The sequence below is a fragment of the Felis catus genome, chromosome B3, assembly GCF_018350175.1.
Source record: "Felis catus isolate Fca126 chromosome B3, F.catus_Fca126_mat1.0, whole genome shotgun sequence".
NCBI classification, from domain to species: domain Eukaryota; kingdom Metazoa; phylum Chordata; class Mammalia; order Carnivora; family Felidae; genus Felis; species Felis catus.
This window is the reverse complement of record NC_058373.1, coordinates 31,953,026-31,965,502: the sequence shown is the minus strand read 5'-3', so window position 1 is coordinate 31,965,502 and position 12,477 is coordinate 31,953,026. Positions and strand designations below refer to the sequence as shown.

The window sequence follows — 12,477 nt, the reverse complement described above, 5'->3', positions numbered from 1 at the left end:
TAATTACAGGAGATGCCACTGGAAGGGCCTCGCCAGCACGTTGGGCTAATTTCATGAAAGCACTAGGAGGAAGGTCGTGGACCGGATCCCAGATTATTAATAATGTCTAGCCGCATCTGAACCATGCAGGGAATTCCTCCCAGTTGCCTCCAGCAAACTGCCACAGGTTGCTACTTTCCTCTGAAATCAACAGTCTTCCCATATGCAAATGTAGATTTTTTTTTTCCCTAGAAAATAATTAAAGTCACAGAGCCCAATAAATACTTAAACAGATTGTGGTTTTAATTAAAAACCTTCCACCAGGGCTGCAGCTGCTGGTCTCTCTTTCCAAACAGGCACACTGGTGACAGCTACAGGCATCAGAATCCGAGTTTTAAGTATCTGAGATGAGACTAGACATCTTTACAAATGGCAGTAGTAATTCTGATCGCTACCTATGCCATGGTATGTGGGGGGGGCAGGGAGTAGAGAGACATTTGGGGGCTGCTTCTCCCTGTGGGGGAGGCGGGAAGGACACAAGCACGTAGGGGCGTGTGGAGCAGACATCTCTTCATACTTGTACCCAACTCTGGAAGACAATAATGATGGCTAATGTTGTAAAAAATAATAGCTCATTTCTGAGTGTTATCTAAGTGCCAGGTACTCAGTGAGCTGCATGCCTTGACTCCTTTAATCCTCGGGGCAACCCAATAATGTAGATATTCTTATTTATAGCCCCTTTTCCTCCTGAGGCACAGAGAGGTTAAGTAACTTGGCCAAGGTCACACAGCTAGGACGTGGTGGAGTCTGATGCTAATACCTTTCCTCCTAACCACCACACAGAGTGTGCAAGCAGGGAAGGAGAGAGAGAAGGTGGGAGGGGGCATTATAAACAGGGACTGGCTTCCCAGAAAGGTGAGCTCTCTGCTGGAAATTAGAAAGAGAAAGCAGCTTCTTGGGAAGAGAGGTAAGAACGTATTGGCAGGCAAGGGGACAGACTAGTAGCTGAAAGATGGGAGTGGGGAGTGTTCTGGAGATTCTGGCTGGAGTGCAGCTGTGGGAGGGATCCCCTGAGGCCGCTATGCTGCGGGTAGGTGATGCCCTTCTGGGCCCTGGTTTTCTGGCTTTCCGAGACCTTCCCACATCCCTTAAATCACCCACATGCCTCGCTAAATACAGGGGCACGTACAACTCTCAATGCAGTTGGAATGGAAGCGTTTGCACAATGTTACCTGTCCTGAACATTTCATTAAACATCTATTACTTCCTACTTCGTAGTTTTCTTCCTCCTCTTAGAGCCAATAGATTTTCTTTTTCAGATCTCGGACATCTTAGGCCCAGATAAAGTCATAAGACTTAAGGACTGTGCTCTAGAGCCCTCCTACGAGAGGCTTTCTCAGAGAGAAAGCGCTCACCCTGCCCAGGGTGTGTGTGCTGGGGGTGGGGGTGGGGGCGCTGTCCGCGAGGGAGGCGTACAGGACGGTTTCCTCCCAGAACTAAGAGCATCGGTTCGTGCCAGGGCCTACTCCTTAACACGAGTATTCAAAGGGTGCCTATTGTGCCCTGGGTGCCGGAAACACAATGGGGTGCGAAGCGGGGGCTGTGTCCGTGTTGGGCAGGGGAGAGGAGGTTGCAGATTCCGGGGACGTAGACTGGGTGGGCATGAGAAGGAAAGCTTCGGTGCCTTCGGTAAGCGTTGCCCCACTCCGGCACACTGCGCCTCGGGACCACCGAACCCGGGACAGAGCACGTCTTAGCGCGGGGCTCCAGCCTCCGCGCTCCCGGCGCAGGCCTCCGGCCGCCCTTGCCCCAGCCTCTGCACCGGCCAGCGGTGTGCAGCAGGGGGCGCTCACGAACCAGGCCTGGGACAGAAACCAAGAGGGGAAGAGCCTGGAGAGCGACTGCGGGGATCCACTGGGTTTCAACCCACCCCACCCTCCGGACCGTCCGGGTCCGCAAAGTCAAAGTTAGAAGTCGGTTCGCAAAAATTTGCCCGGAGCCACAGCTCTTGGCCCCTGCGTCTGTCTAGGGTCTGGACCCCAACCTGGTCAAAAACCTTGAGCCCGGATTCTACAGATTCCGATTCTGGGCCCTCCCCTCTGGCAGCTTAGAACCTTGAAATCCCTCCTTCACCCACACCTACTTCCACGCACCTGATTAGGTGCCTGTTTCTTTAACGATCAAAGACGTGGGCGGCGGCGGCGGGGGTGGTGTGTTCGCTCCCGGTTCCCCAGCCCCTCAGTAACTGTACCATTATTAACAGTATAGACATCAGACCTGCTCCTGCGCGCCCGGGCGGCGCCGGGCGAAACGCGCTGTCCTCTCCTAGCTGAGCCCGGAGGCTGATCCTGGAGTCGTGGCTCCAACCCCAGGCCTCGGCGGACTTTGCCAGGGCAGGCCCTGGGCGCTCCGGGGTCGAAGGCGGGGGTAAGGGTTGTCTTTCCCCCCGGGTAGGCTCGGGGAACAAAAGCGCTTGCTGGAGAGTGGGCGGGAGTCGCAGGGGCCCGCGGGAGTCTGCGCCCTCGCCTGGGTGGCCACCACATCCTTAGGCGCCCTCCTGGCCCCTGGAGCCCTGTCTCTCGCCAAATTCTCCGGGCTTCTGCATCCCTGGCAAGTGAGCCAAGGAAAAGGGGTCTTATTTGGCCCGTGGGCCCCGTAGGTTCCTGGGACGCTGGAGGGGCGGGTCCCTGCGGTCCTGGGAAGCTCTCCGCAGAGAATAAGCGAGCCCATTCTCCCTTCTACTCTCCAGTCTCTTGTCTTCCAGTCCATCAGCGCTTCCAAATTGTCCCTTGCCCACCTGCCTACCTGTCCGCCTCCTCGACGAAGGCATAAAGAACCAGAAAAAGAGGTGAAAACTGGGTCGGGGGTCCACAAGCTCTGCGCCTCTGAGTCACAGCCTCGGTCCCCGCCTCTAGGGCAGGCGCCCCTCCCCCCCCCGCCTCCGCCCCCGCCCCCGCCCCCGCCTGAGGAAGTCTCCAGGACCCGCCATCCCGGGCCTGCCTCTCCCTCCTCGCTACTGGTCCCTCGCCTCCCAGACCCCTCTTCTAGGACCGAGGCTCCCAGAACCGCCCCCTCAGCGTTCCCAATCCGCCCCCCCCCACCCCCACCCCCACCCCTTGTTCTGCAGACAAAGAGGTTGTGCCTGGCCAGCCAGCCGCGCCACTCCCTGGCCCAGCCGCAGGGACTCATCCCCAGACTAGGGGCCGTCGCAATGTCCACCGCAGGGTCAAGGTGCCCTCACCCTCCCACCCTCCTTGAAGACACCTCCCCTCTCAGAGCTCCCCTGTGTCCTCCCCCTAGGTCGTCCGTGGGGACCACAGACCCAAGGAAGTGGAGTGAAGTTCTGGGTTCTAAATTCTGATCCGTACGAGCTGTGCTGATCCCAGCCCGCTACGCCGCCAGCAGCGGCCGCAAGAGTAAGAGAGGGGGAGGGATGCGGAGTAGGCGTGCGCCAGTCCGTTCATATTTAATTTACAAAGGATCCTCGGAACGCCCGGTCGGGTGGTCTCTTTAGCTGCAGCGCTCCTCGTGCGTCTCTCTTCCCCACTTCCCTAGCTCATTAAAATGCTCAACACTCAGATCAGGAGATTGATCTCCTCAGAGGCCCCAAACCCGCGCCATCGACCCACCGCCAGAGAACCCTACGGCCCGAGGTGCGGGCTTGGGGGCCGCGTGTACCCTGAGAGCTCAATGTCTACAGAAAGGACCGGGGAAAGAGGCGGGGGTGGGGTGGGGGGCGTTTGCGTGTCTCCGGGAGCCTGTTTCCCTTCCCCTTTACTCGATTCTGGCCAGCAACTCTGTCTCCAGGGCTGCTATGGGCAGTGCGGGAGACACACATCGAGTTTCAGCCAAATGCCTCGACATTCCTGCGCCTCCGCCTCCTCGTCGCTAAAAGAAATGTCGGGGTTTCGCCAGAGACAGGGAGCGAGAGTCGGGAACAGCGAGTATTCGAATCTGCCGAGGCCGGCTGTTGTGTGAGGGTGTGAGACATGCTGGCGGTGGCGGGCCGCGGAGGCATCGGGGGATAGTGTGTGGGGTTGACGGCGCGTTTGGTGGTGAGGCTGTGAAGATGTTGGCGAGGGAGGGACGGGGAGAGAGAGCCTCGGGCCTTAAGTACCCAGCCCACACTGCTCGGGAGGAGCGGACGTTTTGTAACCATCCCTTTCGGTGGTGCCTCGGTCTGCCGCAGCCCCGGTGCCCCATTCGCCTGTGGCTGGCAAGACCTGAGGGCGAGGCGCGTGGGTGCGCCCAGGCCAGCCTTCTGCGGAGGCAGAGGCTGATACCGCACACCCGCCGCACCCCGCGGGGCGCACAGGCCGGCGTGTGGGGCTGTGGGCTTCAAGCGCTGGTTTTGCTACAAAAGCTGAGACTTAAAGAGTAGGGCTTAAGAGGCTGGGCAGGGTGGCGGTGGGCTGGGGAGGAGGCGTCGCTTCCCCGCGCGCCCCGCGGGGTCGTGCGTTCCAGTCTTCGGGTTGGACTGGTGGGGGGCGGGGGAGACCAGGGCTTGCATCCACCCAGATCCTGGCAAAAATAGCAGGGAGGGTGAGGCGCTCTGCTAACACTATCAATTATGCATCGTGTTGAACGTGGCTTCGGGGAGGAGGCTGCTAGTGGGGAGGGGAGTGCGGGAAGGAAGGGTCCGCGCGAGCCCGGCTGCGCGCAGCTCAGCGGGTCCCTACTCACTCCTGGTCTGTCTGTGCCACAGCCCGCATTTGCAAAAAGAGTTTAAAGGCAAAGACACGCCCCCCCCCCAGTCGTGCTTCTTGCCTTCCCCTAAATTCTTCAAAGATGGTTTGTCTCACGTGTTGCGGGGCGTAAAAGCGGCTCGCGTTCAATTAGCAGCGAAGCTCACCGGCCCTGGCGGGACCCGCGAGTGAGGGTGAGTGAACGTGAATGTGTGTGCGCGCAGGAGGGGGAGAGGGTGAGTGTCCCGCGTGAAGGCGTGCCTTTGAAAATGAGTGTGAACGCAAGGACGGCTCAACACATTGACTCGGTTATTATTACAGGATGAGGGACAATTCTAACATGTGAAGGTCGACTGGGCGGAGGGTGTGAAGGTCTGCGTGTGTCTGTACGAAATGTGTTTGAACCTGGCGGGGGGGGCGGTGTGATTAGGCACAGGGACAATGCCTGCAAGATGTGTAAGTGCGGAGGGACGCGGGTTATGCGTGTGAGGTGAACTGGGAAGAGCCCAGACGAGGGTGGTGGGTGTGGGGGCGCCCCTTGAGACCAACGCGTCTCAGCCTCGGGGAGAGCCTCTAAGGTTTTAACAAATGTGGGCGATGCGGGAGGCGGGAGAGGCTGTGCGCGTCCCTGCTGCGCCGGGAGCGCGCGAGGACTCTGTTCAGTCTGCGGCCAGACAGACCTGGTGGGGGGTGGGGGGGGGGACAGACGCGAAAGGGAAACTGAAGCAGGACCTCAGGGCCCGGGCAGTCCCCACAATTACCTGTCCTTTTCTCTGCCCCTCCCCTGTCTTCCACAGCCAGCAACAGATGTGGAAAGCGCCCTTGGGCAATCGTCTGGGCGCGGAGACATCAGTCTGGAGAAGGGGTTGCAGCCCGAGGGCAGCGCGCAGAGAGTCAGCAGCGGGTAAGCCGCGGGGACCGCCCCACAAGCTCGACCCCGGTGTGGGCAGATCCCGCCTAGGGTGCCATAACCCGCTGGCGCTGTCAGGGGGAGTCCACGGAGGGGTGGGGAGGGGCCCTCTCCCCGGACCAAAGGCGGAGTGGGGAACCTGGGTTCCTAAGGACGGGAGGGTGGGAGGGGCTCTGCCCAACCTGCCAGGAGCCCTAGAGGGAAGCTGGGGGCGGGGGGCAGCGGGGGGCGGGGTGGTCTGCCTTAAGTGGGTTTGTGTGGCTGGGGATAAGAAGGTTTTTGTTGGGCGAGGAGGGGTTGCTCAGGCATCGTGGAGCTGCAGAAAAGGGGCGGAATCCTACACCGTCTCCTACCTCCTTAGCTAGTGGCAGCCCCCATGACCTGTCGGTTCGGGACCCCAATGCCCTCTGGGAGCCGCCTCGCCTGCGTTCTTCGGGGATGGGAAAGGGAATCTTTAGTGACATCCCTCTCAATGCTCAAGGTCCCTGCCTGGGGGAGGATCTCCTTCCTCAGTCGGAAGTTGACATAGCAACCTCGGCTGGCCCCTCCAGGGAGTTGCAGCCCAGGGCAGGCTGCTTTGGTGTCTGACAGAGGGGGGGGCCTGTGAGTCTGCTGCCAGGGGTCCCATCTCCTGCCACCCACCGCAAGTTGTGGGCATTGCCCATCCGCTGGGATTTCAGTCTCAGTGGAGGGCTTTTGTGCGCAAGTGCGCGCCTGTGTCCCTGAGTGTGGGTCAGTTCGTGTGAGGACATGTGTCCTTGTGTCTGTCAGCTCCCACAATGAACAGGAAAGCACGCAAGGGAAAATGCTGTCCTGATGTTAAAGTTCAGCTGAAAGAACAATGAGGTCTCCAGAGTATAGTGTGTCCATGTCTTTGTGTTTTTGTGCTAGGAAATGTGTTGCGAACCCTGTAAAAGTTTGCGGTTGGATGGCGGTGCCCCAGCGTGTGTTTGTATTGCTGTGTGCTGTCTGGGTGTGTGCGCGAGAGTGCTGTGCGTGGGACAAAGAGTTGGAGGAAGGACAATGGGTCATGGACAAAAATACCTTCTCTGTGTATCCTCCTCACGGGGTTAAACGAAGGCTCAGAAACACACCGGGCCAGGGTAGAGCCCAGAGCAGACAGACAGGTGAGCTGCAGAGCCTCTGGAAGGACAACTGCTAGACTGAACGAGCAAGTAGGGGGGTGGAAAGCGAGGCATAAATCCGCTGGAAACGGAAATCGGGGCCCTGAGAGAGCATGCATTGAATCCTGAGATTTCCATTGAGCCCCATTCGTGTGGGAGAGAGACTCTTGAGCACAGAGGAGATTACCGGAACCCCAGGGCCTGCCCTAGATGGGTTTGCGGAGGCAGCGCTTAAAAGGGGAGGAAAGCTGAGGCTCTTAAGTCACCTTCTCCCCTCTTCCCCACCCGGCTCCCATCTGCAGGATCCGCGATGGTGCGCCTGCGGGCTCTGTGGCTGGCCTGGGCTCTGCTAGGAGGGGCCGCAGCTTGCCCAGAGCCGTGCGCCTGCGTGGACAAGTATGCACACCAGTTCGCCGACTGCGCCTACAAGGAGCTGCGCGAGGTGCCAGAAGGACTGCCGGCCAACGTGACCACGCTTAGTCTGTCGGCCAACAAGATCACCGTGCTGCGGCGTGGGGCCTTCGCCGACGTCACGCAGGTCACGTCGCTGTGGCTGGCGCACAATGAGGTGCGCACCGTGGAGCCGGGCGCGCTGGCGGTGCTGAGCCAGCTCAAGAACCTCGACCTAAGCCACAACCTCATATCCAGCTTCCCGTGGAGCGACCTCCGTAACCTGAGCGCGCTGCAGCTGCTCAAAATGAACCACAACCGCTTGGGCTCGCTGCCCCGGGACGCACTGGGGGCGCTGCCCGACCTGCGCTCCCTGCGCATCAACAACAACCGCCTTCGTACACTGGCCCCTGGCACCTTCGACGCGCTAAGCGCGCTGTCACATCTGCAACTCTATCACAACCCCTTCCACTGCGGTTGCAGCCTTGTGTGGCTGCAGGCCTGGGCCGCAAGCACCAGGGTTTCGTTACCCGAGCCCGACTCCATCGCGTGCGCCTCGCCTCCCGCGCTGCAGGGGGTGCCGGTGCACCGCCTGCCCGCCCTGTCCTGTGCACCACCCAGCGTGCGTCTAAGTGCTGAACCACCGCCTGAGGCACCCGACAGCCCCTGGCCCGCGGGCCTAGCGCTCCTGCTACACTGCTTCGCGGAAGGACATCCCACGCCCCGCCTGCAATGGCAACTTCAGATCCCGGGTGGCACCGTGGTCTTAGAGCCTCCGGTCCAGAGCGGGGAGGACTATGCGGATGGGGCGGAAGACGGGGAGGAGGAAGGAGATGGGGACGGGCCAACGCAGACGGAGGCCCCAGTCCCGACTCCAGCACCCGCTTGGCCCGCACCCCCAGCCAACCCACGCTTCCTGGCCCTCACAAACGGTTCCCTATTGGTTCCGCTCCTGAGTGCCAAGGAAGCAGGTGTCTACACCTGCCGTGCCTACAACGAGCTGGGTGCCAACTCCACGTCACTACGCGTGGCAGTGGCGGCTTCTGGGCCCCCAAAACACGCTCCTGGCTCTGGGGGAGACTCTGATGGGCAGGCCCCTACTTCTGAGCGCAAGTCCACAGCCAAAGGCCGGGGCAACAGCGTCCTACCCTCCAAACCCGAGGGCAAAATCAAAGGCCCAGGCCTGGTCCGGGTTAGCATCCTGGGCGAGACGGAGGCGGGGCCGGAGGAGGAGGAGGAGGCAGGTGAGGGAGAGGAGGCAGAAGACCAGGTCTCTGCAGATCCGGTGGAGGAGCAACGCTGTGGCCACGGGGACCCCTCGCGGTACGTGTCCAACCACGCATTCAATCAGAGCGCAGAGCTCAAGCAGCACGTCTTTGAGCTGGGCGTCATCGCGCTGGACGTGGCGGAGCGCGAGGCTCGGGTGCAGCTGACGCCGCTGGCGGCGCGCTGGGGGTCTGGGCCCAGCGGGGCTGGGGGAGCCGGGCGGCCGGGGCGGCGGCCGCTGCGCCTGCTCTACTTGTGCCCAGCGGGGGGCGGCGCAGCTGTACAGTGGTCGCGAGTGGAGGAGGGCGTCAACGCCTATTGGTTCCGCGGCCTGCGGCCTGGCACCAACTACTCAGTGTGCCTGGCGCTGGCAGGCGAGGCCTGCCACGTGCAAGTGGTGTTTGCCACCAAAAAGGAGTTGCCCTCGCTGCTGGTTATCGTGGCGGTGAGCGTGTTCCTCCTGGTGCTGGCCACCGTGCCCCTGCTGGGCGCCGCCTGCTGCCATCTGCTGGCCAAACACCCGGGTAAGCCCTATCGTCTTATACTGCGGCCCCAGGCCCCTGACCCCATGGAGAAACGCATAGCCGCAGACTTTGACCCCCGTGCGTCCTACCTCGAGTCCGAGAAAAGCTACCCGGCAGGCGGTGAGGCAGACGTCGTGGAGCCCGAGGAGACTCCCGGGGAGGGCCTTGATGAAGACGCGGAGCAGGGGGACCCAGGTGGGGACCTGCAGAGGGAGGAGAGCCTGGCGGCCTGCTCGCTGGTGGAGTCCCAGTCCAAGGCCAACCAAGAGGAGTTCGAGGCGGGCTCTGAATACAGTGATCGGCTGCCCCTGGGCGCGGAGGCGGTCAACATCGCCCAGGAGATTAATGGCAACTACAGGCAGACGGCAGGCTGAACCCCCAGCCTGACTGGCCCGCCCATTCCCATCCCCCACCTTGGGTACCTGGGAGCTGAAGCTTAGGGCTGGCAGGACGTAAGCCTCCCCACCCCCCACCCGCAACCTTCACTTACTCCGCCCCTTTACCAGACCCGATCTTCACTACTGGGGACTTCTAGTGGGGAGTGGGGCGACTTCGACAGTCCCAGGCCACCCACTACTGTCATTGTCCTTGTGGGTTCAGTTCCATTACCACCGCAAGCACGGTTACTAGCTCTACCCACGGACTGTGAAGCGAAATCCACACCTCTCCATTCCCACCGCAATTGTTATCTGCGAAATCTGCTCTGCAGCCTGCCCCACCGTGGGCTCTGGAACCAGAGGAGACGGGAGAAGACGTTGGAAACATCCGGTGGTAACGCTGTGGCAGGGAGTCATTCTGGGACCCTCAGCAGATGTCCCTTGCGTGGACCGCTGTAGGGTCCTGCCTGGGCCCCTACTCTGCCCTTTCAGGGGTGCACGTCCCAGAAGTCAGGACTCCGTAGCAACTCCCTAGTTTTAGTTTCAAAGCCCCCTTCTGACTCGGAAACAAACCCGTCTGTTCCCCCCCCCCCCCATCCGCTTCTGATCAGCTGGAACCAAGCCCGGTGCCTGGGGCGCCTTTCAGCTGCGCACTCTGATTTTCATATTTTCGTTTTTTGTTTTTTTCAAAGGACAACGACACTCCGGGTCTGGTGCTAACACTCCCTTCCCAGCCTCTGGGAAAATTGGGTGTGTGTGAGAGGAGGGGGGGCAGGAAATCCGTTTTCTCTCTCCCTCTCTGCTAACTTAAGCGCCGCGGAACCGCCCTCCCTTTTAATGAGGAGAGTGTGGGCTTGGTCCCGGGTGAATTTCGTTGTGGGTGAGTTGGGGGTTTCGGAGATCCAAGCACTCGACAGCTCCGCTTCCGCTGCTGCACGTGGCCCAGACCTCGGTTCGACGGGGCGGGGGCGGGGGTGGGGGAGTGTGACAAAGGAAGCCCACTGCGGCCTCCTGGACGCGGTCTGTCTTAAGCGCTTGCACCCTGTTTCGCACAAAGCTGGCGTGTGACAGCGCAGCGGGATCCGGATGGAGAAAAGCCCCTCGGTCCTCCAGTCTCCCCGCCCCGCCCCTCCTTCCACAGGAACAGTTTTTGCCTGGCGTATAGTCCTAGACGAGCGTGCTCTGTAGGAGAAGTCTGTGTTCTGTAAAGTGTGACCGTGTAGTGTAGGGGGGCGGGCGGGCAGGCAGGTGGGCGGAGAGGGAGGGGATGGGAGGGTGGACGCGGCGCGGCGACTGGGGCGGGGGGTACTTTTTTCGTTCTTGAAGGAACACGTCGGGATTGGGTTTGGGGGGTTCGGGCGTCGAGACCGCCCCTGTCCACGAAGCGCAGCACAAGTGCGGCCCGGGGCGGAGTAGCCCCCCTGGAGCCCGCGCCCTTTTCTAAAGGCGTCTGTATGTAAACAAGTCAATAAAACAATCGATTTGAACTGGGCTCGGTGACTCTTTGTCGCGGGACAGTGGAAGGAAGCCTGGGGGGGTGGGGGGGAGGTTGCTGGAGGAAACCGCAGAAGGAAGGAGCCCCTGGATCCTCTCACTGGGATCCTTTGTGTGATTGCCTGTCGGTTTGACTGCCCTGTGATTTTGCCAGGTGTCTACACCCGGCGCCTGCTCTTTCTTGGTGCCTCCAACTCCGGGATGGAGGGGGAGAAACCACGTGGAATGGGGGAGGCTGGAAATGAGTGGAGAGGGCTTGCAGGGAGGGTGGGGTGGGTCTCTGCAGACTGAACAGGAGGGAGCCCCGGGGTGTGTGCATGAGGGTGTTGTGCAGGTGCAAAATCCTCCATGGGTTGACACTTTTACTAGGATGGGGTGTGGTTGTGCGTGTGTGAGAGAGAGAGATTGAGAGAGAGAGAGGACCGTCTCATTTCTGTCTCAACTCCAGTCCCTCAGTTCTCTGAGAAGCCAGTGGGGGCATTCCTAGGGGCCAGACTGCTGTGGCTGGCACAAAAGAAGTCACAAATAACGCAAACTACAGAGCAGGCAGACGGTGGAGAGCAGAAAAGGGGAAACCAGGCAGGATTGGTTGCACAGGACAAGTTGGCACCTTTAGTGGAGGAGCCGTGTGTGCATTGCCAAGTGCATGCCGTGGGTGTGCATGCGTTTGGGGAGGGGGTGCCTGTGGGTGTGCATGTGTTTGGGGAGGGGGTACTCAGTGAACGATGGACAACTGACAAGGTCCGTGAGTCTCTCGGGGTGGGTTGAGGTGGGTGCACATGTAGAATCAGGGTTGAAAGCACACTGATTTCATAGTCCTAGAAATGAGGCTTCTTGTGTGGAGAACAGGGGAAAAAACAGAGGCATCAAGAGTGCGTGTTGTGCTCCTGACCAGCCTACAGTCCTGGGGTTGGGCTGACTGTGTGTTTCAGCTGAATCTCAACCCCCACCCCCACCCCCCCGCCCACCCCAAACAGGGAGTGGCCAGGAAGGGAGGTGTAAGAGGAAAGGAAGAGTTCTTTCAGCTTCTCTGTGCTTTCAGCTTCCGATCTCTTTTCCTCCGTCACCCTCTCTGTGAGTATTAAGTCTTCCTAATTGGACCAGTCTAGGCTGGGGACTGGGCCCAGGTCCAGACACCCTGTCTCCCATCCTAGCCTGTCTCCTGGCAGAGGCTGTGGCTGAGATACTTCCCAGGGCCAGAGCCCTGATTGCCTGCTCAGACTGGCAAACCTGTGTCCAAGAAAAATTCCTCTCTGAAGAGTGACAGCTCAAGAGCCCTGCCCCTGCCCCTCACCCCACTGTGTCAGAGACGCCCCTCAGAAATACAATCTTTTATTGTAAAAGCTTTGTTCTACTTGAAAATGCTGCCTTTGAGCAGGGGGCAGGGACTGGCCCAATTTCTATAACTGGTTCAGGAATCCACCCACATGATTGCGTTTGGCAGAGGCCTGACTGGGCGGATGAGTGCTTAGCAGTTTTGGTCTAACCCGATCCTTTGGTCATGGGTATGGAGGGAGAGGGAAAAGAAGGGATCCTTCCTGCCCTCTCTATCTGAGGATTGGGGGTTTTCCTGCAGATCCCCTAGGATCCTTAGTGCCCCAGAGGATGTGCCGAGTGGCTGAGGGTTCTGCCCCTCCTTTGTCCTGGGCCAGGCTTCCTACTGGATGAACATATGCTGCTCAGCTGGGCCTTGTGCTCTCAGGGCCAGGCCAGGCCCGAAGTCTCGGC

The 12,477-nt window shown here is 60.2% G+C and overlaps 1 protein-coding gene across 3 annotated transcripts; it reads left to right on the top strand.

Moving 5' to 3' along the window:
- Positions 1-2,269: 2,269 nt before the first annotated feature.
- ISLR2 (immunoglobulin superfamily containing leucine rich repeat 2) lies at positions 2,270-10,500 on the top strand. 3 transcript variants are annotated; one of them, XM_006932380.5, is made up of 5 exons: positions 2,270-2,406; positions 2,729-2,827; positions 3,280-3,395; positions 5,462-5,568; positions 7,001-10,500. In XM_006932380.5, exons 4-5 carry the CDS (start codon positions 5,472-5,474, stop codon positions 9,250-9,252), a joined length of 2,349 nt encoding a protein of 782 aa, XP_006932442.1. In that variant the 5' UTR covers positions 2,270-2,406; positions 2,729-2,827; positions 3,280-3,395; positions 5,462-5,471; the 3' UTR covers positions 9,253-10,500. The 3 variants fall into 3 exon arrangements, with proteins under 3 accessions (XP_006932442.1, XP_006932440.1, XP_044914977.1); XM_006932378.5 differs by lacking the exons at positions 2,270-2,406; positions 2,729-2,827; positions 3,280-3,395 and adding an exon at positions 4,445-4,858; XM_045059042.1 differs by lacking the exons at positions 2,270-2,406; positions 2,729-2,827; positions 3,280-3,395; positions 5,462-5,568 and adding an exon at positions 6,323-6,701.
- The last annotated feature ends 1,977 nt before the right edge of the window (positions 10,501-12,477 follow it).

What these genes read in the sequence shown, in the direction of transcription:
- ISLR2 (XM_045059042.1), top strand. Translation starts at nt 6,416, where the DNA reads ATGAGGTCTCCAGAGTATAGTGTGTCCATGTCTTTGTGTTTTTGTGCT. An exon ending in AGCCCAGAGCAGACAGACAG is followed by an intron (nt 6,702 to 7,000) that starts GTGAGCTGCAGA and finishes TCCCATCTGCAG; the next exon opens with GATCCGCGATGGTGCGCCTG.